At 38.0% G+C, this 25,943-nt stretch overlaps 2 protein-coding genes across 4 annotated transcripts in view; one reads left to right on the top strand and one right to left on the bottom strand.

Annotated features, from left to right (window-relative positions):
- The window catches only part of XKR9 (XK related 9), a 54,032-nt gene extending 39,663 nt beyond the window's left edge, over window positions 1-14,369 (bottom strand). The window contains exons 1-4 of one of the 3 annotated variants that reach the window (XM_012496132.2): window positions 14,192-14,369; window positions 9,914-9,995; window positions 6,674-6,784; window positions 3,483-4,031 (exon numbers count right to left, since the gene is read on the bottom strand). In XM_012496132.2, the coding sequence (XP_012351586.1) occupies window positions 3,483-3,754 (272 nt within the window). In that variant the 5' untranslated portion in view covers window positions 3,755-4,031; window positions 6,674-6,784; window positions 9,914-9,995; window positions 14,192-14,369. The remainder of the gene's footprint in view (window positions 1-3,482; window positions 4,032-6,673; window positions 6,785-9,913; window positions 9,996-14,191) is intronic. The other 2 variants (XM_004090730.3, XM_003274815.3) reach the window with 2 other exon arrangements.
- A 92-nt stretch (window positions 14,370-14,461) lies between these two features.
- The window catches only part of LACTB2 (lactamase beta 2), a 31,861-nt gene continuing 20,379 nt past the window's right edge, over window positions 14,462-25,943 (top strand). The window contains exons 1-3 of the mRNA XM_003274814.4: window positions 14,462-14,690; window positions 21,750-21,913; window positions 25,772-25,898. Coding sequence (XP_003274862.3) covers window positions 14,569-14,690; window positions 21,750-21,913; window positions 25,772-25,898 — 413 coding nt within the window. The 5' untranslated portion in view covers window positions 14,462-14,568. The remainder of the gene's footprint in view (window positions 14,691-21,749; window positions 21,914-25,771; window positions 25,899-25,943) is intronic.

Below are 25,943 nucleotides of genomic sequence, written 5' to 3' on the forward strand. Positions count from 1 at the left end.
GGGGAAACTTGTTGCCAGTAGACTTGCCTTGCAAGAAACGTTAAAATAGATTCTTCAAAGAAAAGAAAAATGTTACAGGTCAAAAACTTGGATCTATTAAAATATATAAAGAAAGGAAAAACACTGAAAAAGGAATAATTGAAGATAAACAAAAACTTATTTTTCTTATTTTTAATTTATCTAATTTTATTTAAATTATTTAAATATAATTCTTATATTTAATTGATCTTAATTAATTGATCCAGATAACAGTTCAAAATAATATGACAATATATTTGATTATGTATGCTTATGTGTGTATATTTATATGGTTATGTATACTTAGTATAAGTGAAATGAATGATAGCAATGATATAAGGAATGAGAGGGAGGAATTTGGATTATAACATTCCACAGAATGTATCACAAATACATTCAAAAACAAGTTCATAAATATCATAAATACAGTTCAAAAATAAGAATTTTTAAAATCTAACATTTAATAGTTATGTTAAACACAGTGAGAAGGTGTAACTTACATTTGATTGGCATCCCAGAAGGGAAAGAAACACAAAACACAGTAAAGAAAATGTTAAAAAAGTTAATGGCTGACAATTATGTAGAATTAATAGAAGATAATAATCCACAGAATCAAGAGGACCAATAAATCCTAAGCAAGAGAAATAAAATCTACATCTAAACATATAATTAAACCGTAGAAACCCACAGATAAAGAGAAAAATCTTAAGAGCAGCCAGAGGAGGAAAAGACAAAACACTTTCAAAAGAGCGGCAATGAGACTAAAATCTAACTCCTCCAGAGCAACAATAGAAACCAAAAAACAATCAAATATAATATGCAGAGAGAAAACAACTACTCATCTAGAATTCTATAGCCACTAAAATATCTCTCAAGAAAGATAATGAAATAAAGACATTTCCAAACAACCAAAAATTGAGAGGTGATGTCACCAACAGCCCCTCAATAGATGAAATTCTAAAAGGTGGACCTCAAGAAGGCAGAAGTAATTCTAGGGCCGAACATGGTGGCTCACACCTATAATCCCAACATTTTGGGAGGCCGACGTGGGTGGCTCACTTGAGGTCAGGAGTTCGAGACCAGCCTGGCCAACGTGACTAAACCCCATTTCTACTAAAAATACAAAAATTAACCAAGTGTCATGGCGCATGCCTGTAATCCCAGCTACTCAGGAAGCTGATGCAGGAGAATCTCTTGAACCCAAGAGGCGGAGGCTGCAATGAGCCAGGAAGGCGCCACTGCAGGCCAGCCTGGGTGACAGAGCAAGGCCCTGTCTCAAAAAAAATAAAAAAAAAAAGAAAAGAAAAGTAATTCTAGGTAGAAGTCCTGAGATTCAAGAAGAAATAAAAAATAAAGAGAGTAGTAAATATATGGGTAAACATAAACAAAATTTAGTAGAATTTAACTACATAAAGTAGAAAAATATATAATAATATCATCTAGTGGGATTAAAAACAGGCATTAAAATGACAACAATATAAATATATTAGTTGGGAGCATAGCAAATCGAATTCTATTGTTTTGAGGTCTTTAAATTATCAATGTTAACAGCAAAGGTTTTGTTTTACTTTATACTTGGAACAATTTAAGACCACACATTATGCACTATACTTCTAGGTAGGATCCAGCACATTGGAACAGACCAATGCTCCTGCCAAAGCAACTAGAGAAGCTACAAACTGGGCTGATATATCTACAAATGCTTGTTGCTTGGAAATATTTGCTGATTCTATTACTCAGAACAAGAGGTTGAAAACCTGGATTCTGCCCAAGCAAAGGGCTGTTGTTAGGCAAGAAGAGAGGCCTAGTTCAATAAAATTATAGTACATCCATACTAAAGGATACACCACGCAGCCTTTAAAAAGAGTAAAGCAGCTTTGTATGAACTCACTTCAGAAGATCTTCAAGATGTTTAAGCTAGGTTTTAGAGGTCTATTGACTGAGGGACCTCAACTCAATCAATTTTTCCAACAACATATGTGCCAAATTTTGAAACTACACCATAGAGGCTAAAAGCTAAGCAGAAAGTCTTGAAAAAGCAAAACAGGCTTTCTGGTAGTCTTGTGGTGCCAAGATAAAAACTAGTGTTCAGGACTTGTGGAGATGAGATGACCACACTATCCTCTCAGTTCCCTAGAGACTACCAACCAAAAGCAGACTGAACCTTAGTCTAAATGCCTACCAGAGAAAAAGCAAAACAGTAGTATTTGGAACTTCTATCATCTTTTGTATACAATGTGTAATATTCAATCAAAAATTACTAGGTGTATCAAGAGACACTGAAAATCAAGGCAATTTGGCCTTTCTTTTATAATACAATTTATAATTTATAACACAATGTACCTTAAGGTCCTCATTTGAATACTGATGAAAATAGTTCTATGGATGTGCTAATTTTCCATTAGAATGGCAATTAACAGAGAATTTACCATATTTCTAAATTCCTTGCAAAAGCAACTTTTCTCTTTCTTCAATATTACAACTACATAATTCTCAATATTGTTCATACAGAGTACTCATTTAATCTTACCTATTACATATGTATTTGTTCATCAGCACTTTTACTGTATTTCTTTAAACATTTTCGTCTTATTGAGAATGTGCAGTTTGAAAATTGACTTCTAATACCAACAACTAAAGCACTTTCTTTCCAGCTTTTCCTAAAACCTGTAAACTTCTCACTGCACATTCTGTTTCTTTTACATATTAAAAACATAGTAACTATAGCTTCAAAAAGGCAAAATATGTGAAAATACTTTGAAAACTATAAGTCTCCACATAAATACAATGGCATTATTCCCATTAATTAATATAGGAAAAGCCTGGAATTTTTTTAATACATTCAACTAAGGATCATGAATTTGTTGCTTTTTAACAGGACAGACTCAAAAGTAGAATCACTTGAAGTAATAATAGAGAGGTCATAAAAAATTAAATATACAGAGAATCATGGAATTCTGAGGGCCTATTTAGAGTCTAGTTTCTCTACCTGTAACAACATGATTCTTAAGGTTGCTTTAGTTCTATGACTCTGTACCTAGCTAACCACATAGCTACTGCATTATTGCAGCAAAAATTTCATTTAGTTAAATCAATGATAAGTATCAAAAAAGTGAGTACTCTCTCAGTTACAAGTGAAATGCCATATTTACACAATCAGACTTAGAATATATACAGAAGATAAAAGTTTTGTAAGACATAGAAATGTCTTTTTCCTTCTTGTGAAAACTGAGTTCATATCAGAAAAAGTAACCTAATTAGATAAATTTAAACATTTTTATTAATGAACCTGGAAAATTCTGACAGTATGGCAATGACTTATATTAGCACAATGGTGAGAAGCAAGTAACCTTTGTGCTTCATGCAAACAAGGGATCTTTGTACATTTGACTACCCAGATACAAAACGGTAGCTTCTGTTTGGAAAAAGAAAAACAGTGGTAATGATTAAACATGTATGCTCACCTTGTAAAAACTCCTCCTTGCAAGCAATGAAGTAGAAGAAAACAATGCTGACTTTCTTGGCCTGCTTTCTTTAAATCAGCCTTGAACCAAGAATAACTAAAACACTGAGCCACAAGTGTTCCAAAAAGCATAAAGCTTAATGCTAAAACACTAAAAACATACTGTCCTTCATGGAAAAATCTGACAGATACCCATATGTCCACAATTAAATCAGTTACATAGATTATAATGCCAAGAACTGACATCATAAAATTCTGTTTAGTATATTTCATTATGAATGACTATAGCTTTTCGTTATCTACTTTTTTCTCCCTCAAAAAAGGGAAAAAAAGCTGAACAAATATTAGTATATCCTTTGGTACAGCATTGAATTTTAATTTCTACTCCCTAAATCTATTTAGAAGGAAGAATAAATATTATGAAATGGAGACACTAACACCAAAGTGACTAATTTTGACTTTCTTTTCTAAATCTCTAATCTAGGTCCAATGTTACAAGGCTTTAATCAATCTTCTGTTTCACAATGATCTTCATTACAGATGATAAGACCTAAAATAAAACAGATATTTAAGTTCTAAAATATCTTAAGTATAATATTAAAAGCCTTTGGCAATGATTTTATCTAAGCTCTACTTTTTCTAAAAATAACATATTGCCACTAAATACAGTTGTTATAATAGCTTCGGGAAAGTCTCAGAAATATACCTGATAGCTGATAACTTCCTCTCAGACTATTTATCTTTTAAAAATATGACCTACCCACAAAGAAATTTATCACATGACTATTTATAGTGGCAAACTGGAAACAACCTAAATATTTCAACATAAGGAAATGGTAAAGTAAATAAAGGTAGATTCATAAAATGGAATATTACAAAACTACTAAAATATATGTAACAAAGGTGCAATAGTTGTAAAAATTCTTAATATGCTTTTGGCCCAGCAATTCCATCTAGGATTCTATCCTAGGGAAATATTCAAAAATGTACAAAAAGATAATCTTTGCAGAGCCTTTTTTATAAGAGTGAAATATTGAAAACTACCTAAATGACAATTGAGAGGCCTAGTTCAATAGCTTATGGTACATCCATACTAAACAATACACCATGCAGCCTTTAAAAAGATTAAAGCAGCTTTGTATGAACTCACTTCAGAAGATCTTCAGGGTGCTTTAAGTGAAAAAAGCAAATCCCAAAAAGATAAATACTGTATACCATTTATGGTTTTTAATTATACATGGAGAGAGGAAGGGGGTTGACAGTAGGAAGCAAATGCAACTTCAGTTGTTTTCTCTCTATACTGCTATATTTTTTGAGTTTTTTTTTTTTTTTTTTTTACAACAGACCTGTACTGATGTTGTTAGGTACATAATTTTTTAAAATAAAAATAGTAAATGATACTCATGCAGAATCTCGATGACTGGAGAAAATGTTTATGCTACTAATGAAAGCTAACGTTTACTTACCACTATATGCCAAGCACTGAGCAAAATGTTGTATATAAAACGCCCCAATTTAATTCTTCTATCACTTAAAATGTAGATTCTACTATTATTATTACTATTTTATAAACATAGTCTGAATGAACACAATCTGTATACAAGATTTGTCTGACTCAATGGTGGTTTTTTGGTTTGTTTTCCTAACTGCCAACATTTCACAAAAAACGCAAATGTTTGACTGCTATCAAAAAACGGAAAGATCTTCTATACTAGATTAGTCCTTCATGAGCAGTGGCTGCCCCTTTAGATGGGGCATGCTCTCTCCTGTTCATCACAGTAGTCATCTGGCCCATTTCAGGCATTTCAACAGCTGGGTCTCAATGGTAATGCAGCTACCTACTAGCTGTGTGTCCTTAAATGTGTTCTTTTCAGCCTTACACTTTATTTTATTCATCTAAAATGTGGAGAGAATAATGGTATATACCTTATAGTGTTGTTGTGAAGGTCAAGAAAGATTATACATGTAATACATATAAACCCCTAGAAAAGTACTTGGCACACAGTTAGGGCCCAGTAAATGTTAGTTATCATTATTACCTTGCTAACTGCTTGCCTGGCCTCTGTACGCGTATGAGTTTGCAATGTCTGACTTGACTTCATATAATGTTAAGTGAAAAAGTACTATGGTATGATCTTAAAGGTAAGGAGGGATAAATGAGCTCTGGAGCCCTGATGCAATAGGACTGGTGTTCTTACAAGAAGAGGAAGCAACATCAGAAAAAAGGCCATGTGACGACACAAGAAGGCAGCCATCTGTAACCCAAGGAGAGAGAACCTCACAAGAAACCAACCCTGCCGGCACATTGATCTTGGACTCCCAGTGTCCAGAACTGTCAAAAAATAAATTTCTATCGTTTAAGCTAACAAGTCTGTGGTATTCTGCTATGGCAGCCAGACCAGTTAACACACTATGTTTCTATAAAAAATATTTATTACTTTAAACACACCAAGGTGAATGTTTACTAAAAACACCCACACAAACTAATACTTACTGTGTTCTTATCATTTTATCACTTATAAGTATTTTGCTAAAAAGTCTTCAGAATAATATTAAAAGGTATTTCATTCTTCTCATGGAATAAAGCAACAGTTATGATCACTGCTTCTCCTGTCAAGAATGTTGTGGCCAACAGGACAGAAAAAAACAGTTTAAAAACTGAGTTTTTAAAATCTAGCGGGCCATGAATTTCCCTGCAGTAGGTTTCTTATGTTAACATGAAAGACCTCAAGCCAACATACACATGGGGTTTAGGAGGATGAGATTAATCGGGAGGTTCTGCTCAATTGAACTAATTAAATATTTACTTAGAACCTACCATGTGCTATTTTAGGCTTTCCCAGATGTATCAAGTGATGAGAGACAAATATTCCTGCCCCTGTGGAACTTATAGACTAGCACAGAAAGATAATCAAGGGGTATCTCAATTACAATGATTTGATCTTTATAAATTATATGAATGTATTAAATTATCACATGCACCTCAGAAATATGTACATCTATTATGTATCATTTTTAAACATGAAATTCGAAATATAGTCAATTAACAATAAAAAATAATAAATCAAATATATTAGAAGGTGGTAAGTGCTATGGAAAAAATAACGCATAGTAAGGAAGATCAGCAATTACAGTAGAGATGGGCATATCATGGGCTGCAACATTAATTAGATTGGTCAGGGCAGGGCTCACTGAGAAGGTGGCATTTGAGTAGTGAAATTGGCCATGTGAATATGAGATGGAAAAGCTTTCCAGCTTGAAGGAACAGCTAGTTCAAAAGTCTAATGCACTAGATTTTGAATCCTTCAAAAACAAAAGTTTCAAAAAATATTGTCAGAAATTCCTTAGCATGGTTCTATTGGATATGTTTAATGTGTATATAAATCCTGTTCTAATATCATTCTTAAAAATATAATTTCTTAAGCTTTACTAAGAAAAAAAATGCTTATATAGGAGAAGAATAGATGGTAGTAATAGTAGCTACTACTGCTAGGTGTTTACTAAAAGTGAAGTTTTTTGGCATAAATTATTTCATTTAATCCTCACAAATCCCTGTGAAAACAGTATTATTGACTCCATTTTGATAGAGGTGTTGGGTATTTAGGTGAGTTTTCTCTAATGAGTAAAATCTGTTTGCCTCCAATGCTTAGGTCCTACCCACAATATACTTACACAGTATCTGAAGAGAAAACAGAAAACATTTATAGCTGTGTGAGTATAACTCTTAGGCATAGCAGTCTACAGATTTGAGATAGAATACACATTATTATTATTATTGTATATTATTCTTTTCTGTAGTGAAATTAAAGGGAGAGAGGAATATAGTTAGAATTGCAAATGATGTGATCTAAACCTTTCTAAACAAAAATCTTGGCCAGGTGCAGTAGCTCACGCCTGTAATCTCAGCACTTTGGGAGGCTAAGCCAGGCGGATCACTTGAGTCCAGGAGTTCAAGACCAGCCTGGGCAACACAGTGAAACCTCGCCTCTACAAAAAAAAAAAATACAAAAATTAGCCAGGCATGGTAGTGTGCTCCTGGAGCGTCAGCTACTTGGGAGGCTGAGGTGGGAGGATCATTTAAGCCCAGGAAGTGGGGGTTGCAGTGAACTGACATGGCATCACTGCACTCCAGCCCAGGCAACAAAGTGAGACCCTGTCACAAAACAAAACAAAAAAAGATTTTTTTTAATTTTTTTTAATCTTTAACTTATTTTCCACTGCTTTTTCTCAGGAAAACTTTATAGTCTGAGAACATGTTCAAAAGAATAAAACTTGACTAAAACACAATAGTTAAGCTAAAATTTTGCTTTAAATGATTTTAAATGTAGATAATTTCCTTAAAATTACAGACTATAATACTTCAGTATTCCACATGTGCATTTCTTAATCTCTCTACCCATAAAGAGAGCTTCCTTTACCTGGCAAGAGTAATAAAAATAGTAGTAGCAGGTTTGGGTTGTTTGTTTGTTTGTTTGTTTGTTTAAGAGACAGGGTCTCTCTATATTACCCAGGCTGGTCTTGAATTCCTGTGCTCAAGTGATCCTCCCACCTTAGCCTCCTGAGTAGCTGGGACTATCAGCACAGGTACCATACCTGGCCAACACTAGCAGTTTTGAGTCAACTTTCACAAGATGGAAAGAATAATTTCCAAGAAACAGAAACTGTTACTGGCAGAACATTAGATGCAGTAGATTAATCTAATATGGTAATATCCATATTCCTAATTTAGTCAGGCAGAACATAACACCAAGTAGAAGGAAACCTACATAGCAAGCTAATACATATGGCAGATCTGATAAAGAGAGGCTGCAGGTCTTTCAATAACCACATAGTTGTATAACTTGTATTAAGAATAGTTCATCTCTATCCCTATGGTTGATCACTATTCCAGTACCACCTTAGGTAAAATAATGCCACCTACAAAGTTTGGCTTCATAGGGGACTTCTTACACTTACTGGCTTAATAGGACAATGATATAGTCTGAATATATGTCCCTACCAAATCTCATGTTGAACTGTAATCCCCCATGTTGGAGGGGGCCTGTTTGGAGGTTTCGGGTCATAGGGGTGGATCTCTCATGGTTTGGTGCTGTCCTTACGACAGTGAGTGAGATCTGGTTGTTGTAAAGTATTGCATCTCCCCCACTACTCTCTTTTTTGCTCCTGCTCTCTCCATGTGAGACACCTGCTCCCTCTTCACCTTCTGCCATGATTGTAAGCTTCCTGAGGCCTCCCCAAAAGCAGATTCTGGCATTTTGCTTCCTGTACAGCCTGAAGAACCATGAGCCAATTAAACTTATTTTCTTAGAAATTACCCAGTCTCAGGTATTTCTTTATAGCAATGCAAGAATGGCCTAACACAGAAAATTGGCACCAGTAGTAAAGTTTTGCTATAAAGATACCTGAAAACATGAAAACAGTGTTAGAACTGAGTAACAGGCAGAGGCTAGAAGAGTTTGTAAGACTCAGAGAAGAAGGGAAGATGAGGGAAAGTTTGGAGCTTCTTAAAGGCTGTGACCCAAATGCCGATAATGATATGGACAGTGAGGTCCAGGCTGCTGATGTCTCAGATGGAAATGAGTAACTTATTCAGAAGTGGAGCAAAGATCACCAAATGCCTCAGCAAAAAGCTTGGCTGGATTGTATTTGTGCCCTAGAGATCTATGGAAGTTTGAACTTCAGAGTGATGATTTAGGGTACCTGGCAAAATAAATTTCTAAGTAGCAAAGCATTCAAGACACGGACTGGCTGCTTCTAACTACCTATGCCCAGATGTGGAAGCAAGAAAATGACTGAAAATTTGAATTTATATTTAAACAGGAAGCAGAGCATAAAAGCTTGAAAAATGTGCAGCCTGGCCAGGTGAGAGAGAAAGAAAAAGCTTCTTCAGAAGAGGACTTTAAGCAGCCTGTACAGCAACCACTTGCTAAAGATATTTGCATAACTAAAAGGGAGCCAAGTGCTAATATCAAAGACAGTGGGTTCAAGTGATTCTCCTGCCTCAGCCTCCCCAAGTAGCTGGGACTACAGGCACACACCACCAAACCCAGCTAATTCTTGTATTTTTAGTAGAGACAGGGTTTCACCATATTGGGCAGGCTGATTTCGAACTCCTGACCTCAAGTGACCCACCCACCTTGGCCTCCCAAAGTGCTGGGATTACAAGTATGGGCAACTGCGCCTGGCCCTCTTTTCTTATAAATTACCTAGTCTCAAGTATTTCTTTACAGCAATGCAAGAATGGTTTAACACAAACGGTTTCAATCCAATTCCAAATATCAACCTAGCTATGTGGCTACCTGGCTGCAAGCCAAAATACGTAACTTTTTCCCCCTGTACAACTATCTGAGATAAAGCAGGCATTTAAAGAAATTAAAACTAGGAAACTTTCCCTTGTCAACCAAATATAACACATACAAAATATAGACTTACTTGTCAAATATAAAAAGCCATCTCTGACTCAAAGTCCCTTCTGGAAAAATCTTCATCTTGTGAATATTTCACTACTTCTTCACTAAAAACAAGTATTATTAAAGGATGTGTAAACCTTTAAGATCAAATACTAAAATGAAACTGAAATCACCTGTTAGTCACATGTGGCATTTTCTAACCTAGTGATAAGAGTCTGTGTCATTGTGAATACAGTACACTCTTTTATAACTATCTCATTGAGAGGAAGAAATAGCATAGGTCCTTTCATAGGCTGACTAGGTTCCAAGCTTTCACTATATTTGTCAAATAAGTCAAGAAAATACAATTTGTCACACAACATATCCAAACGGATAACATGTCATGTTTGAAAAGGAGGTTCTTAAATTTGAAGTACTCTAACAAAGTATCATAAACTTAGCCCTACCTACTTTTCAACCTTATACCTTCTCAAATCTTATGCCCCAAGAGCATATGATTGTTGGTCTGTATTCCCAAAACGAGCACTACTTTTCTTCCATTTCCAAGCCTTTGCTCAAGGTTATTTACTGCTGTCTAGAATAACTGCCATCTATCTGATGAAATTCTGTCAGTCCTTTTAGAATCAGCTCAAAACCCACCATCTTTAGGCTTTCCCAGATCATCCCAATATGTTTCTCCCCTTTCTCCTTGCAATCTTATCACTTCAGCTGTACTTCTCTTCTAGTATTTATCCACATACGCTTTTTTTTAAGAGACAAGGTCTTGCTCCATCACTCAGGGTGGAGTGCAGTGGCACAATCATAGCTCACTATAACCTCGAACTCCTGGGCTCAAGCACTCCTCCAGACTCGGCCTCCCAACAGTGCTAGCATTACAGGCTCATGCCACCATACCTGAACCCACATATACTTTAAAAGTATCTCCTTCATGGTTATGACCCTCTAGAAAGCATTTTTAACATGCTCTCAATATGTCTACAACATTACTTTGCATGTTGTAAGTAGATAATAAACTATTGTAAATGTAACTGAACAGAACGTAAAAAATATTTGATCTGATTTCTTGGAGAGGAACTTAAACTTCAAGTCACATTTCTAAACATATTCACAAAGACTTAATTTTGTATCTTTTTTTTTTTTTTGACACGGAGTCTCACTCTGTCGCTCAGGCTGGAGTGCAGTGCTGCGATCTCAGCTCACTGCAACCTCCACCTCCTGGGTTCAACTGATTCTCCTGCCTCGGCCTCCCAAGTAGCTGGGATTACAGGTACCCACCACCATGCCCACCTAATTTTTGTATTTTTAGTAGAGACAGGGTTTCGCCATGTTGGTCAGGCTAGTCTCCCAAAGTGCTGGGATTACAGGCATGAGCCACCACACCTGACCAAAAAACATATCTAACTGCCTATAGGTTTCTTTACCTGGATATACCACAATTACCTCAATTTTATCTCAACTAAAACATAGTCACTATCTACCCTCTATTTGTACTCTTTTTCTAGTATCTCCTTGTATGACCCTATGCAAGTTGCCTTACTTTTAAATCATTTGGCCTGTTTCTTCATCTGCCAAATGAGCAGCTTGGCAATTGATTAAATGGAATCCAGAAGGAAAGTGCAAGTGAAAGTTTAATTTTTAAAAAAAGCTAATGAAACTGGACCTTGTCTCTCATCATATACAAAAGCCAACTCAAGAAGGATTAAACATAAGACATTAACTATAAAACTACTAGAAGAAAATATAGGTAAAATACATAAGGACATTGGTTTAGGCAAAGATTTTGTGGCTAAGACTTCAAAAGCACATACAACTAAAATAAAAAGACAAATTTGACTATATTAAATGAAAACGCTTCTGCACAGCAAAAGAAACAATCAACAGGGTGCAGAGACATCTGCTGAACAGAAGAAAATATCTGCAAACTATTCATCTGACAAGGGACTAATATCCAGAACATACAAGGAACTCAAACTCAATAAGAGAAAACACAAATAATCCCATCAAAAAGAGGGTAAAGAACATGAATAGACGATTCTCAAAAGAAGATATACAAATGGCCAACAAACATATGAAAAAATGCTCAACATCACTAATCATCAGGGAAATGCAAATCAAAACCATAATGAGATATCATCTTACCCCAGTTAGAATAGCTGTTATTAAAAAGACAATAACAGATGTTGGAGAGGATGTAAAGAAAAAGGAACTCTCATACACAGTTGGTGGGAATGTAAATTAGTACAACCGCTATGGAAAACAGTACAGAGATTTATAAAATACAAACACACTCACACACACATAGAACTACCATATGATCTAGCAATCCCACTACTATTTGTATATCAAAGGGACAACTGCACCTGCATGTTTATCACAACATTATTCACAGTAGGAAAGATATGAAATCAACCTAAAAGTCCATCAACAAACAAATGGATAAAGAAAATGTGATATATACACACAATAAAATACTATTTGGCCATAAAAAAATAATGAAATCATGTCATTTGCAGCAACATGGATGGAACTAGAGATTATGCGAAGTGAAACAATCCCTGCATAGAAAGACAAATATCACATATTCTCATTCATATGTGGGAGCTAAAAAGTTTATCTCAGCCAGGCATGGTGGCTCAAGCCTGTAATCCTAGCACTTTGGAAGACCAAAGCAGGAGGATCACCTGAATCGCTTGAGTTCAAGAGTTGAAGGTTACAGTGAGCTATGATAGTGCCACTGCACTGCAGCCTGGGTGAAAGCCAGACCCTGTAAGTAAATAAGTAAGTTAAGTAAGGAAATTAATTAAGCTAAAGGATAAAAGAAGGGGAGTGCCCAGATTCTTAGGAGGAACACTATGGTCCAGAAATTACTGTTCCATCCTCTTCTCCAGGGTTCACTGACTTTCCAGCAGAGTTCTTAAAAAGGGAAGATGTGTATAGCTTCCTGCCTGAATAGCCATTAATTGATGGCTATGATAAATACATGTTGACAGATTGAAATGCCTGATGTAGGAGATTTGGTTACTTCAAGTATTTTTTTTTCTGAAGGGTATACTACTTAACTTCCCATTGCAACAGGGGATAACTTACATGATTATTTCAGCGATGATTTTTTGAATATTTTTCCATTAAAAGTACAACTGTGTGAAACAAGGCAAAGACATTTCTCACACACAAAGCAGATGTCATTAGCCACTCTAATACACTATGCTGCTGATTCATAAAATAGATAAGAGCAGATCGTTTTCTTCATCAGAAATATCTGGGAAAAAAAAGCCACCAAGCACTGTATGTGTCAATTTCTCACCTTTTTTAAAAAAAAAAAGAGTGGGCTGCTACAGTGGATATATTCTACGTCTCTTTGGGGCAGTGATTACATACAATTGTCATAACTCCATGGAACTGTCTACAGGATCTGTGTATTTTCTTTTAAGTAATTTATAACTCAACTTTTTTTATGGGAAGCTGTAGTTAACACTGGATAGTTATTACTTGGCTGATTAGAAACTGACTTGTTACAGAGAAAATGAGTCCGTTCCATCTTGGGCATAAAACGGCCCCACAAGACCAGCCTAGCTCTCTGGGCAGGTGGCAACACTGGGAGGCAGAGGCATGCTCCTTGAATCTCACAGAGGGGGGCAAGTGTTAGTGCGAGGCAGGTAGGAGCAAGGCTGCACACGCAGACTCTGTCATCTGGGCAGCCGCCCAATCCCCGTTTTTCATTTGTAACAAAAATAGTGTCCACCTCTTAATAATGTTTTGAGCATTGAGGGAGTTAAGTGGGATGTTTGTAGAAAGCACTTAGGAATAGTAGGAAGTACTAAGTAAATACGTCTTACCACTATTTATTATAAAAGATGAACAGGCTGGCCCGGCGCGGTGGCTCACGCCTGTAATCCCAGCACTTCGGGAGACCGAGGCGGGAGGATCACGAGGTCAGGTGATCGAGACCATCCTGGCTAACACGGTGAAACCCCGTCTCTACTAAAAATACAAAAAATTAGCCGGGCGTGGTGGCGGGCGCCTGTAGTCCCAGCTACTCGGAGAGGCTGAGGCAGGAGAATGGCGTGAACCCGGGAGGCGGAGCTTGCAGTGAGCCGAGACTGCGCCACTGCACTCCAGCCTGGGCGACAGAGCGAGACCCCGTCTCAAAAAAAAAAAAAAAAAAAAAGAGATGAACAGGCTACTACTACTATACACACACACACACACACACACACACACACACACACACAGAGCCACTGCCTAAAAATCTGGCAATCCTTCCTGGGATTTATTACTGAATAACGAACGGTTACCAAACCTGTCTCCCCAATCACAAGACTCTTCCAGATTAAAATGTCTCTCGCCCACTTGGATCCACTCGCCTGTCTAGGACACAAACCCGTGAGGCACCAGCTCCCGTGACAGAGCCAGATTCCGGCTTCGCTTCACGCCACCTCACGCCTCGCGCCAGCCTTCCCACCACTGCCCGCGCAGCCCACGCGGCGTCACGTGACCTCTGGCTCCGCCCCGGCTCGCCCGCGGTGTCACATGACACCTGGACCAGCCGCTGGCCAATCCCCTCCCTCCCGGCTAGCGCGGCGTCACGTGGACGCTACTCGCTGGCCCCGGCCTGTTGGCTTGTTCCGCGCTGGAGTATCCAGATAGGCGACAAGCCGGCGGGCGGATGAGGCGGGAATGGCTGCTGTACTGCAGCGCGTCGAGCGGCTGTCCAATCGAGTCGTGCGTGTGTTGGGCTGTAACCCGGGTCCCATGACCCTCCAGGGCACCAACACCTACCTAGTGGGGACCGGCCCCAGGTAAACGTCCCTCTCCAACCTCCCCAACGTTCGCAGCCGGCCCCGGAGCCCGGGCTTTGACTGATCGCGGCTGCGCGGGCAGTGGAGAGCGCCGCGCCCTGTTCCTAATTGGGCAGCCCCGCGCCTAGCAGCCCCGCCGGGACTGCACGCAGACACTCGGATCTCGAAGCTAGCTAAAATACGACCACGCCGGGTGATAGCTCTCTAATTTAGGGAGAAATGAAAAAAAAACTTCTGTTTTGAAACCCGATTTACTGTGCTTGATGTTTGAATGCCAGGGTGTGCATGTTTAAACTGTTGAGAAAATTCGGATGTCGAGAGTCCAAGAAAACGTTTACTTTGTTCACTTGACTTTCACTGGTGTTTTGCCCAGAGTGTAACTAACTTCCTTTCTCAAAAGCGATTATGTTGAGGCGATTTCCTCAACTCAGCAGCAGAGGGCAGGATTCTCTTGGCTCCCAAATTGGTTCTCTGTAGCCTGTGGGATCCCTAAGAGGAGCTGACGTAACTAATTTGGGGAAGTTTTTTGTTACAATTGTGTGTGACCTTGTTTGAGTTTAATTTGCAGACACAGTAACACATCTGTATTTCTAAGAAGATACTTTTGCTCTTGTTTAGCTGCATTCTGTTTTAGTGGAATTATGCAGGAATGGGAGATTTGGTTTACTGCGTAGTAAGTCTTAGGCATTTAGCAACTTTTGTAGTCTTTACTGGATGAACCCAGATAATGTAGTTTCTCTTGAGCATAGAATTTAATTGTGCAGTCAAGACATAAATAATTTTAAAAATATAATTGATTACTAAAAACGATTTAGTAAGTACAGTTAATTGAGTTTTCCTTGGAAGTGTCTACTGTTTGGCATTTTTCCAGTAAATAAGAATTTTAGAAGCAGCAGACCTGCAAAGTGGGCAGGTAAAAGATTAAGTTCAGAGTAAACAAGGCAGGGTCAGGTAGTTAACCAAAGGTTTAGGCTGCCACCAGAATCTAGGAGGATAGAGAATTAAGCAGGAAAAATGCCAGATCTCTAGGGTACAGTCTGTCTTGGCTGGAAGTCCCTCAACCAAGTAAATCCATAGGCGGTCTCTCTTCAGTGTGTCATCTTAAACTAGTCAATACCTCGGACAAAAGATGCATATTATCAGAATGACCCTGGAAAATCTCTTAGAAGAACACCATGTTGGAGATCAGTGTATTGTCTCAGTAAGTTCAGCACAACCTGCCTTTTTTCCTTTGTTGAAACAGATGGCTGATTCTGTTTGAAAACCAGATGGAGAAATTGGCTTGTGTTTAGGGGCTATGTTGTATGAAAAATACATACTGTATCTTTAAACACTAGAATCACGCTCAACATAGCAAAGTACTAGTGCTAAGAGAGACTTAAAGACTAACTGAGGGAAAAGCAGATTTATAGTCTCCCGTCTTAAATTACTTAACACAGTTGTTCACATAAATTAATGGAGTGGAATGGCCTGTGGAATTACTTGCACTATGTAAATTATTTCTCCATATAGTTGAACTAGAGAGTCCGTATAGTTGAGCTAGAAATAAGTGTAGATGATGCTACTGTATAAAGTAAAAGGTGTAAAGTAAAAGGTGGCTAGAAATTAATATTAATTTGGCCCCTTGTCAGATGTTCCGAGATTGGTATCCACCTGTTCTGCTTCACAAAACAGTTCTAAGATCACAAGCGGCTTTTGTATCACTAACCCCAATGGTATTTTTCTGTTCTCATCTTCCTTGAACTTCAGTGCTTTGACACCATTGACCACTCTCTCCTTAATTTGCCAACACCGTATTCTTCAGGTTTCCTATTACCTCTCGAGCTGCTCTTTCTCTTTCACCTTGATAGAGTCACCTTCTTTACCAAATCTTTAATTATTTTGGTTATTCAGTATATAATCATCTGTCATGTTCTTCTACTGTATTCTCTACCTAGGTGATCTCATCTACTTATTTGGCTTTCCCTTTATTATCTGTTTATTATTAACTACCAAATATATAGCTCAAGTTCAAATTCCAAACTTGATCTTCAGACTCAAGTAGCCAACTTTTAAATTATTTGCGTGACTCACTGCTGCTTAAACTCAGGGTTTTCCATACTGAACTCATAACCTTTCCCAGAAAACTGCCAGGTCCTCCTCCAGTTGTTCATACCTTGGTAAACAGAACCATCAAAGGAAATGCCTAAATACCCTTCCTGACATTTATTTGCTTCCTACTGCATATCCAAGCCATTATGAAGATCTATTCATGTCCCCTGCTATCACTCAGTCCAAGCCAGCACAACTCTTGCTTAGGCTACTGTAATAGCCTCCTAATTGGCTTCTGTACAACTACTTCTGTCTCTCTTCAGTCCAATCTTCCCTATGTAGCCTGAGTGGTATTTTAGGAATTAAAACTGGAAGGCCTTGTGTATTCTGGCCTCCATCAGTCTTATCAGGCTCCTCTCAAACCTCTCCCATTCCAGCCATGCGGGCCTTATAGTGTCTCAGATAAGGTTTGTGATTCCCTGTCTCAGGGCCTTCACGCATGCTTTCCTCTTTCTTCCACTCATTCCTCCCTTTACCCAGCTAATCTCATTCATCCTTTAGAGCACAATTTAAATACCATTTCCTCATGGAAGTCTTCCCTGACCCATCAGACTGTATTAGGGGCACTCCATACTTTTCATGGTCCTTATCTCAATGATAATGAAATGATTTTTTTGTGCAAGAAGCTTAGTGTCTTTCTACACCTTCATACCCCACTATAACATCAGTTCAGTGAAAGCGTATTCATGGCTATATCCCCAGCACCTAGCACAGAGCCTTGTACACAGTACAGGCAGAACAGTAAATACTGGCTGAATGAATGAGCATTCTGTACATTTTCTCTTAATTTTCACTATTATGACTCCAGAACTGCTGGATAACTACAGTTTTAGCTGGTCTTCCTTCCTCATCTGATTAGCCCATGGATGCCAAATGAATTTCACTAAAACACTACTAGACCTAACTGTGATGCTTAATACATAGGTACTTAATAAGTATTTGAATCAACAAATGACAGCCATTTGGCTGTGTTTTTACTTTCCTCCTCTGCTCAAGAACCTCTAAAAACTGCAGTTTTAACCTTTCCTATCAAAATTGTACATACTTTGTGGGCAGACAGTGTGGCTGATAATAGAAAAAGGTAGTCAAGTGGAATAGAATTAAAACTCTGGACTCTGGTTACCTAGATTAGAATCCTGGTGCCATTTACTAGCCACGTGACTTTGGACAAGACAGTTCTAAGCTTCAGATTCCTGATACAACCCAATGAAGGTTGTATAGTACCTACCTCATTGGATTTTATGAGGACTCAGTGAAAGTTAAGTGAAAAAACATATATGAAAAGCACTTAAGTTCTAGCACATGGAAAACATACCATGTTAGCCATTATTTTTATCACTTCTGCTTTCCTCATAACATCTAGACAACACTGTGCTCATAGTAGGTGTTCAGAAAATATCTAATGATTTTGTAAGAGTGACAGCAAATAGAGACCAGTTAATAGCTATCTTAATATTGACATGAAATACCTGTAACAAGGAATTTGATTCTACTAATATTCCATCAGTTGAAAATTTTTTTCTCCATTCATGTAGCAAATAGTTATTGTGTGCCTACTATGTGCCAGGCACTTTGCTCTAGTGAGTAAATCGTTCATAGACCTATACAGATTCATCTATACTCTTCTCTTGAGCCCTTCATTAGCATAATTTGCATTTGCAAGATGACCTCCTGAGATAGGGATATTATTGTCTGTGGCCAAGAAGAACAAAGTCAACTAGCCCATGTAGAGATGATACTATCCAATCATCTATTATAACTACTTACAGACATCATGCATAGAGTAACTGTTTGCTAAGGGAGAAACTGATAACAGTTTTTTCAAATGTGTAGCTGAAGTTTTATTTTTGCCACATAATGATTCTAAGCACTTAACCTAAGCAATCCCCTTCTGCTAGAGAGGCAGTGTTTTGAATGGAGAAGTCACTGGACCTTGTATCTGAACATCTAGTGCTTCACAGCGCTGCCTCTTGCTGGTTATATGACCTGGAGCAAATCACTTAGCCTTTCTGAAGATTAGTTTTCTATAAAATAAATAATTAATAAAGTAATAATACCTCCCTAGAGTTGATATGAGGATCAAAAGAAATAGTAAATATGAAAGCTCCAAATGGTTTAAATTGCTATGTCAGTGTCATATGTTATCAGTGTGACTTTTTTTTTTCCCTCAAAGCTTGGTGCAAACTCATGTTTTAGATTTTATAGTATCTAGACACCCCTCCTTTGTTCTGAATAGATTATATTAATTCCAGAACTTTTTTCTGTTTTCTTTCTTTTGAGAGCCCTTCTTTTATCAATTCCAATTTTGTTAAACCAAGACAGGACCATTAAGAGACCTAAAACTGGAGCCCCAGAAACATGTTCTCCAGTACCACAGTCGTATGGTCACTCACACTTTCACCTGCAAATAACCAGCACAGGCATTCTAAAAGATCTGTTTTCTTTGCTACTAGATTTTATCAAATTCATGTATCAACCCTGTTAATTTTGTCATGACTTTTGATCAGTGTGATGTGATCTGGTCTTTAAATTACAGAAATTTATATTCATTTTTAGATTCAGAGATAGTTCAAAACAGAGTTTCTTGGGAGGACAGGAAGGCAAAGATTAAGAAATAATTTTAAAATTATTTCTTAATCTTTGGGGGGCCTTGATGGATTGAAAAAATTTGAGCCTCACCTGAAGCATGGAAAGATTCTTTTTGTGAGGACCAGAAGACACACAAAAATAGTCCCAGTGACTCTACTTTAGGGGCAGTGAGAATTTGTGGTAAATAACCCCAAATGCATGGAGGCAGCCAAAATCTAGGATGGGTGGGCTAGAGAGTATTATTGGAGGTATCATAGTATTATAGTCTTGTGTATTTTTAATTTAGCATAACTAAATATGCACAATGCTAAGTGCAGTACAATGTATTATAGATATAGAAATAAATCCATAAATTCCTTGAACCAAACAGACAAGCTTTCTGCCCTGAAGGGACTCAAACTTGTAGGGTGGCTTTGGGTGTGGAAATAGGCAATAAACAAATAAATATGTAAATACATAATATATTACATGGTAATAATTGCTATGGAAAAAAAGCAAGGTAAGATGGCTAGGAATAGCATCAGAATTCACTCTGACCCGAGTCAAACTCATCTCAAATTTGCTCCCTCCAGGGTTTACCTTCTTGATTAATGGCACACCAATCCTCCCACCTAGAAACCTCAGAATCGACTGTTTCCCTCCTTCCACATCTCATTGTTTAACAAATATCCTGTTGGTTGGTTGATTGTACCTTCTAAATGTTCGTTAAGCCATCTCTTCCTTACATTTCCACTACCAACAGAACCCTATCATAAATGCCCCCTTGGTCCATTGTAACCATCTGGTCTCCTGACTCTGGACAGGACAGTTCAACACTGTGTTTCTGAAGGACATCTACTGTGCTACAGAACATAGGGTGCAGACAGAAGCCAATGGGCTATGAGGCCGTTGCCCTCCTTCCTGATGAGAGGCCAGTTTGTTTTTGTTGGCTCTGGGTCTCAGGGAGTAGGATGAGGGAAACAAACCAACCAATAAAAAATAACCATCCAGTTACTCACTGTTTAATTTTAATGCTTTGCAAAATGCTTTCTATGGTATGTTACTTTTATTGTTTTCCAGTCATATGCAGTTCCCCTTCTCACCAACAGTTGAATGTAAGCAGGGTGGTTTTGTCCTGCTTACTGCAAGAAACAAAGTTGTAGCACATATAGGTAATCCATAAACAGTTATTGATCAATTAATGAATAACTCAGGCTTTTCATCAAGGCTAATCTGTCAGCCAGCCTGAATTAGTGAGGTGTTACTGTAAAACAGCATGAGTGAAGAAGTTTGTGAATTGGATCTTGAGCTGGGCATGGTGGCTCAACGCCTGTAATCCCAGCACTTTGAGAGGCTGAGGTGGGAGGATCGCTTGAACCCAGGAGTTAAGAGACCAGCCTGGGCAATATGACGAAACACCATCTCTACAAAAAATACAAAAATGAGTCGGGCATGGTGGCACGTACCTGTAGTCCTAGCCACTCAGGAAGTGGATGTGGGAGAATCGCTTGTGCCCAGGAGGTCAAGGCTGCAATGAGCGGAGATCGCAGCACTGCACTCCAGCCTGGGTGACAGAGCAAGACCCTGTCTCAAAAAAAAAAAAAAAGAACTGGATCTTGAGGAACATGTCACCCCGATGTCTTTAGTAGAGCAAAACTTCATAGAGAAAGGCCACCTCATAAAATCATGAGGAAGGGCAAACAAAATATAAGGAAGATTCAGAACCACAAGCAAAAAATACAGCTAATGGGGTTGTCTAAGTAAAGAAAGAAAATAGCTCAGACGTTTTTCCCGTGCTTCACTAAAGCCTTCATTTTCATGTGTCAGGGTGCTAATGTAAAACTTCAGTGATAAGTTCTATATCTAGTGCCAAAGACTAGTTTCTTTAGGGGTGCCATTGAATCAAAATCTTTCATATCTATAAAACTTTTGAAATATACTGAGGTATGAGATCTCAAAGGCAGATAGATAAGAGCACATATTCTGGCATCAGAATACCTGGGTTTGAAAGCTATTTCTGCCATTTATCTGTAGAGTAACCTGGGCAAGTTACTTCTAAATATAATGATAAAATATCTACCTTAAACAGTTGTTACAAGGAATGTAATTGTTAAAATATGAAAGGTCCTTGGAATGGTGCCATGTTTAATTGCTATGTAAATGTTCAAGATGACTGCTATTATTCCTTGTTCAGACTTATATTTAGCTCTAATTTTTTTCAGAAAACTTTCTTAGGGTGAGATTACTGTAGTTAAGCTGAAGTGACGTAGCTGGTTTTTGAGCATGTTAAAAGTAAAATAATTTTTGCAGTTTCTTTAATGTAAATTATCTGTGTGCAAAAATAATGCTAATGTCAACTCAGCATTGCAATTGTGTGATTATCTTCCATTTAATTTTCAGGAGAATCCTCATTGACACTGGAGAACCAGCAATTCCAGAATATATCAGCTGTTTAAAGCAGGCTCTAACTGAATTTAACACAGCAATCCAGGAAATTGTAGTGACTCACTGGCACCAAGATCATTCTGGAGGCATAGGAGATATTTGTAAAAGCATCAATAATGGTAAACAGAAAACATTCATTAAGCTCATTGAGGAAAGCCGTGTTTGGAGAATAATTTATTTCAATTACAGAGCTAAGTAGTCTATAAACCATTTACTAAATACCTCAGTTTTAAATGGTACTTTTAGAAATGGATGAGACTGTTGAATACTGTGCCTAGTTTTAACAAAGGAGGAATGGAAACCCTGATCTGTTTCAAATCCTCAATTTTACTTCAGTGTGTGAGTTACTATTCAGACTTAATCATAACTAATGACTGTTGAGCATTTCTCTGTGCCAGGCAATGCACTAAACAATGTATGTGGATACTGTGAGGTAGGTGCTCTTATTGTTCACATCCTAACAGATTATCTCAGGCCTTCTGTAACTTTAAGGCAGTTACTAAGATATGCTGAAATTCAGGCAAGATATCATTGTATTGATAATTCATTGTCCCTGAAACCTATACAGTACTGACATTTTCTATCTCTTTATTTCCTCATCCCACCATCATATACCTAGATTCATTCATTCATTCATTAAACAAATATTCCAGTTACTGTTATATGTCAGACAGTGTTCTTGGCACAAGGGGTATAGCAGTGAACAAAACAGACTGTTCTCATGGAGCTTTCATTCCAGTAGGGAAGGTACTGGTAAATAAATAATAGATCAGGCTGGGTGCAGTGGCTCATGCCTGTAATCCCAGCACTTTGGGAGGTCAAGGTGGGTGGACTGCTTGAGCTCAGGAGTTCAAGACCAGCTTGGGCAACATAGCAAGACCCTGCCTCTACAAAAAAAGTACAAAAATTTCCCGGGCATGGTGGCGTGCACCTGCAGTCCCAGCTACTCGGGAGGCTAAGGTGGGCGGATTGCTTGAGCCAGGGAAGCTGAGGCTGCAGTAAGCCAATATTGTGCCACTGCACTCCAGCCTGGGCACCAGAGTGAAAAAAAAAAAAAAGAGAAAAAAATAGATCAGATAATCATGGGTGCTATGCAGGAAAATAAAGCTACAAGAAGAGAAAGGGAAGAGAGAGTAAAGTAGAGAATGGCAAGGGCTGTTATATCCAGAGTGGACAGAGAGAAGGAGCAAGCTCCTGGCAGGAAGGCCTGCAGGCAAACAGCATTGCAAGAGCAAAGATGCTGGAATGAGAGTGTGGTTGGCACATCCAGGGCACAGTAAGGAGGTCAAGAGCATTCATGCTCATTGACATTGAGCTAGTATTTTTAAACATTTGTAAAGATCTGCTTTTTTAGGCCTTGTGACTACAATTGGGACATCTCAGCTACCACACCCAATATCACCAGGCTGCCAGTTATAAAAAACTGGCAACTAAGCTTCCTTACCCTCTTAGCTCCTTTCTTCCAATCTAAGGGGACTGTGTACCACAGGAACTTATAATCTCTCAGTCTGACTTTTCCTTCTCTTGTCTTACCTCTTTTAATTTTGTCTTACCTCTTCTTTTAATCTACCTATTAAATCTCGTGAATTAAAAAACTATTTTATGCCAGAGATGGTGGTGTGTGCTTATAATCCCAACCACTCAGAAGACTGAGGCAGGACGATAGTTTGAGCCCAGCGGTTCAAGACCAGCCTGAGCTACAAAGTGAAACCCTGTTTGCGGGGAAAAAAAAGAAAAAAAAAAAACTACTCTGTGGTTTCTTAATTAGCTTTGTCACCTCAGCCAACTCTTCAGATTTTTCAGTTTGAAAAATTAAAATGTTTATGGCCCACTTTTTTCCTTCATAAATCAATTTCATTGAGCTTTAATTTACATACATAAAATGTGCCCATTTTAAGTGAACAGTTCAGTGAGTTTTAACAAACATCAATACCTATGTGACCATTCCAGTCACGATACAGAACACTTCCTCAATTCCAAAAAGAGGTCCCCTCATGCTGCTTTGCAGTGATTTCCCCCATCCCCAGCCTCCAACAACCACTCAAATAGGATATGTGTTTTCATTTATATTTGCACATAATTTTGAAAACAGATACAAAGTTATAGTATGACATTTATTTTGTAATTTTGATATAATTGTGATTTTTTTAATTGTCTACTAAAGGTCTCATAAGCAGAAATGTAACGCCTCCATTTCTTTACTGAAAGATAAAATTATACACTTATAAACAAAACAAACAAAAAAACCTCAATATCTCAATCTTGTTATATAATGTCAATTCCCAGAAAAGTATATCATTGTTTTTCTTCGGCCTCTAAGATACAAAATAATAGAGTTTGGGGTTGGAAGGGGAGGTGGTATTTGTTGTTGTTTCTTTTTGTTTCAGTGTTTCTGCCTCCTTTATCCTCAAACTAGCAAATTTCTATGCCTTGTCCATTTTTCTTTGAAATATCTCTTTCTCCCTTCATATTTCCAGTGCTACAATCTTAACCCTAATATTCATTACCTTCCAGCTGGGAAATTGCAGTTATTCCCCTCCTGGGCTCTCTGATCTTTTGGTCTCCCTACCCACAGCCACCATATTGATCATCAGTTAACACTATTTCATTGTCTTACTAAAGAGTGTGCAGTGATTACACATGGTAAAGTTTAAATTCTTCTGTTTTGTAAAAGGCAGTTTGAGACCCTTTCTGATCTGAGCTCATCTTACCTATCCAACTTTATCTCCACTCTTCTCAGCCAGTATTTTGCAGTAGAAAGTTGGTAGCATTATGTTGTCACACATATGTCACCCTCATTCTCATTTTAATGCTTTTTTTTTTTTTTTGAGACAGAGTCTCGCACTGTCGCTCGGCCTAGAATGCAATGGCGCGATCTTGGCTCACTGCAACCTCCGCCTCCCGGGCTCATTCGATTCTCCTGCCTCAGCCCCCCTAGTATCTGGGATGATAGGCGCACATCACCACACCTGGCTAATTTTTTTGTATGTTTAGTAGCGATGGGGTTTCACTATGTTGGCCAGACTGGTCTCGAACTCCTGACCTCGTGATCCACCCGCCTTGGCCTCCCAAAGTGCTGGGATTACAGGCGTGAGCCACCGCGCCTGGACTTAATGCCTTTTCTAATGCTGTTCCCCTAACCTACAAGTCCTTCTCTGTACCTTTACCCATCCTGCTCATTCTATAAGTCACACCTCAAGTTCTATCATATTTATAAGTCCTTTCCTAACTCTCCTTTCTCTGAACTCCTGCTGCCTTTATTAGCCGAATTGTCCATTTAATATTCATTAAATGGTACCAAGTATAGTCCTTTGTTACATGTTTGTAAGTTTTAGTTTCCCAATCAAGACAGCTTTTAAGAACTTTGATATCACAGTGGTTGTATTCAGTATACCTAGTATACTGGTTAGTTAATTGGCACTCAATTGTTAATTGGTTAATTAATTTATTTCCTTTGTGTCAGTGAGGGGTGGTATAGATTAAGCTTATTTTAAAGGTTTAATATCTTAGCCACTGGTTTGGGGCTTCATTTCAGTACTCATAGCAAGGACCTCATGCTTTCGTTATTAATTAATGTTCATCCTTTTGTTATTAATTACTGTCATGACACCTTTGCTGCATGTTAGGCACCTGGATAGAGAAAAGTTTCCAGGTTCTGTATTACTGCCTCTTCAACACTTGTCAGGATGCCAAAGCTAGCTACTTTTACATTTTTTGTATAAACTAGGAGTGACTCGAAAAATAGAGGCTTTCATGTAGACCTAGAGGGGCATGAAAGAATGAAGAGCTGTTTGGTTGAAAGATATGAAATAGTTACATCCCAGAGATAACCTGCTGTAATTCATCCCATTTTCTGTTGTCTCTTAATGTTAATGTTTTATGCAGTCATTCACAAGTGTTAGCTCTATGAAAGTTGACCTCTTAAAAGGCTTAATTATAAAGTGTGAATTAATATATGTTGTATGTTTTATGACTAGACACTACCTATTGCATTAAAAAACTCCCACGGAATCCTCAGAGAGAAGAAATTATAGGAAATGGAGAGCAACAATATGTTTATCTGAAAGATGGAGATATGATTAAGACTGAGGGAGCAACTCTAAGGTAAGTAAATATCCCTTAGCCAGGGAAGGTGAAGAGTCTGTGTAT

This window comes from Nomascus leucogenys, chromosome 16, assembly GCF_006542625.1.
Source record: "Nomascus leucogenys isolate Asia chromosome 16, Asia_NLE_v1, whole genome shotgun sequence".
Taxonomy (NCBI): Eukaryota; Metazoa; Chordata; class Mammalia; order Primates; family Hylobatidae; genus Nomascus; species Nomascus leucogenys.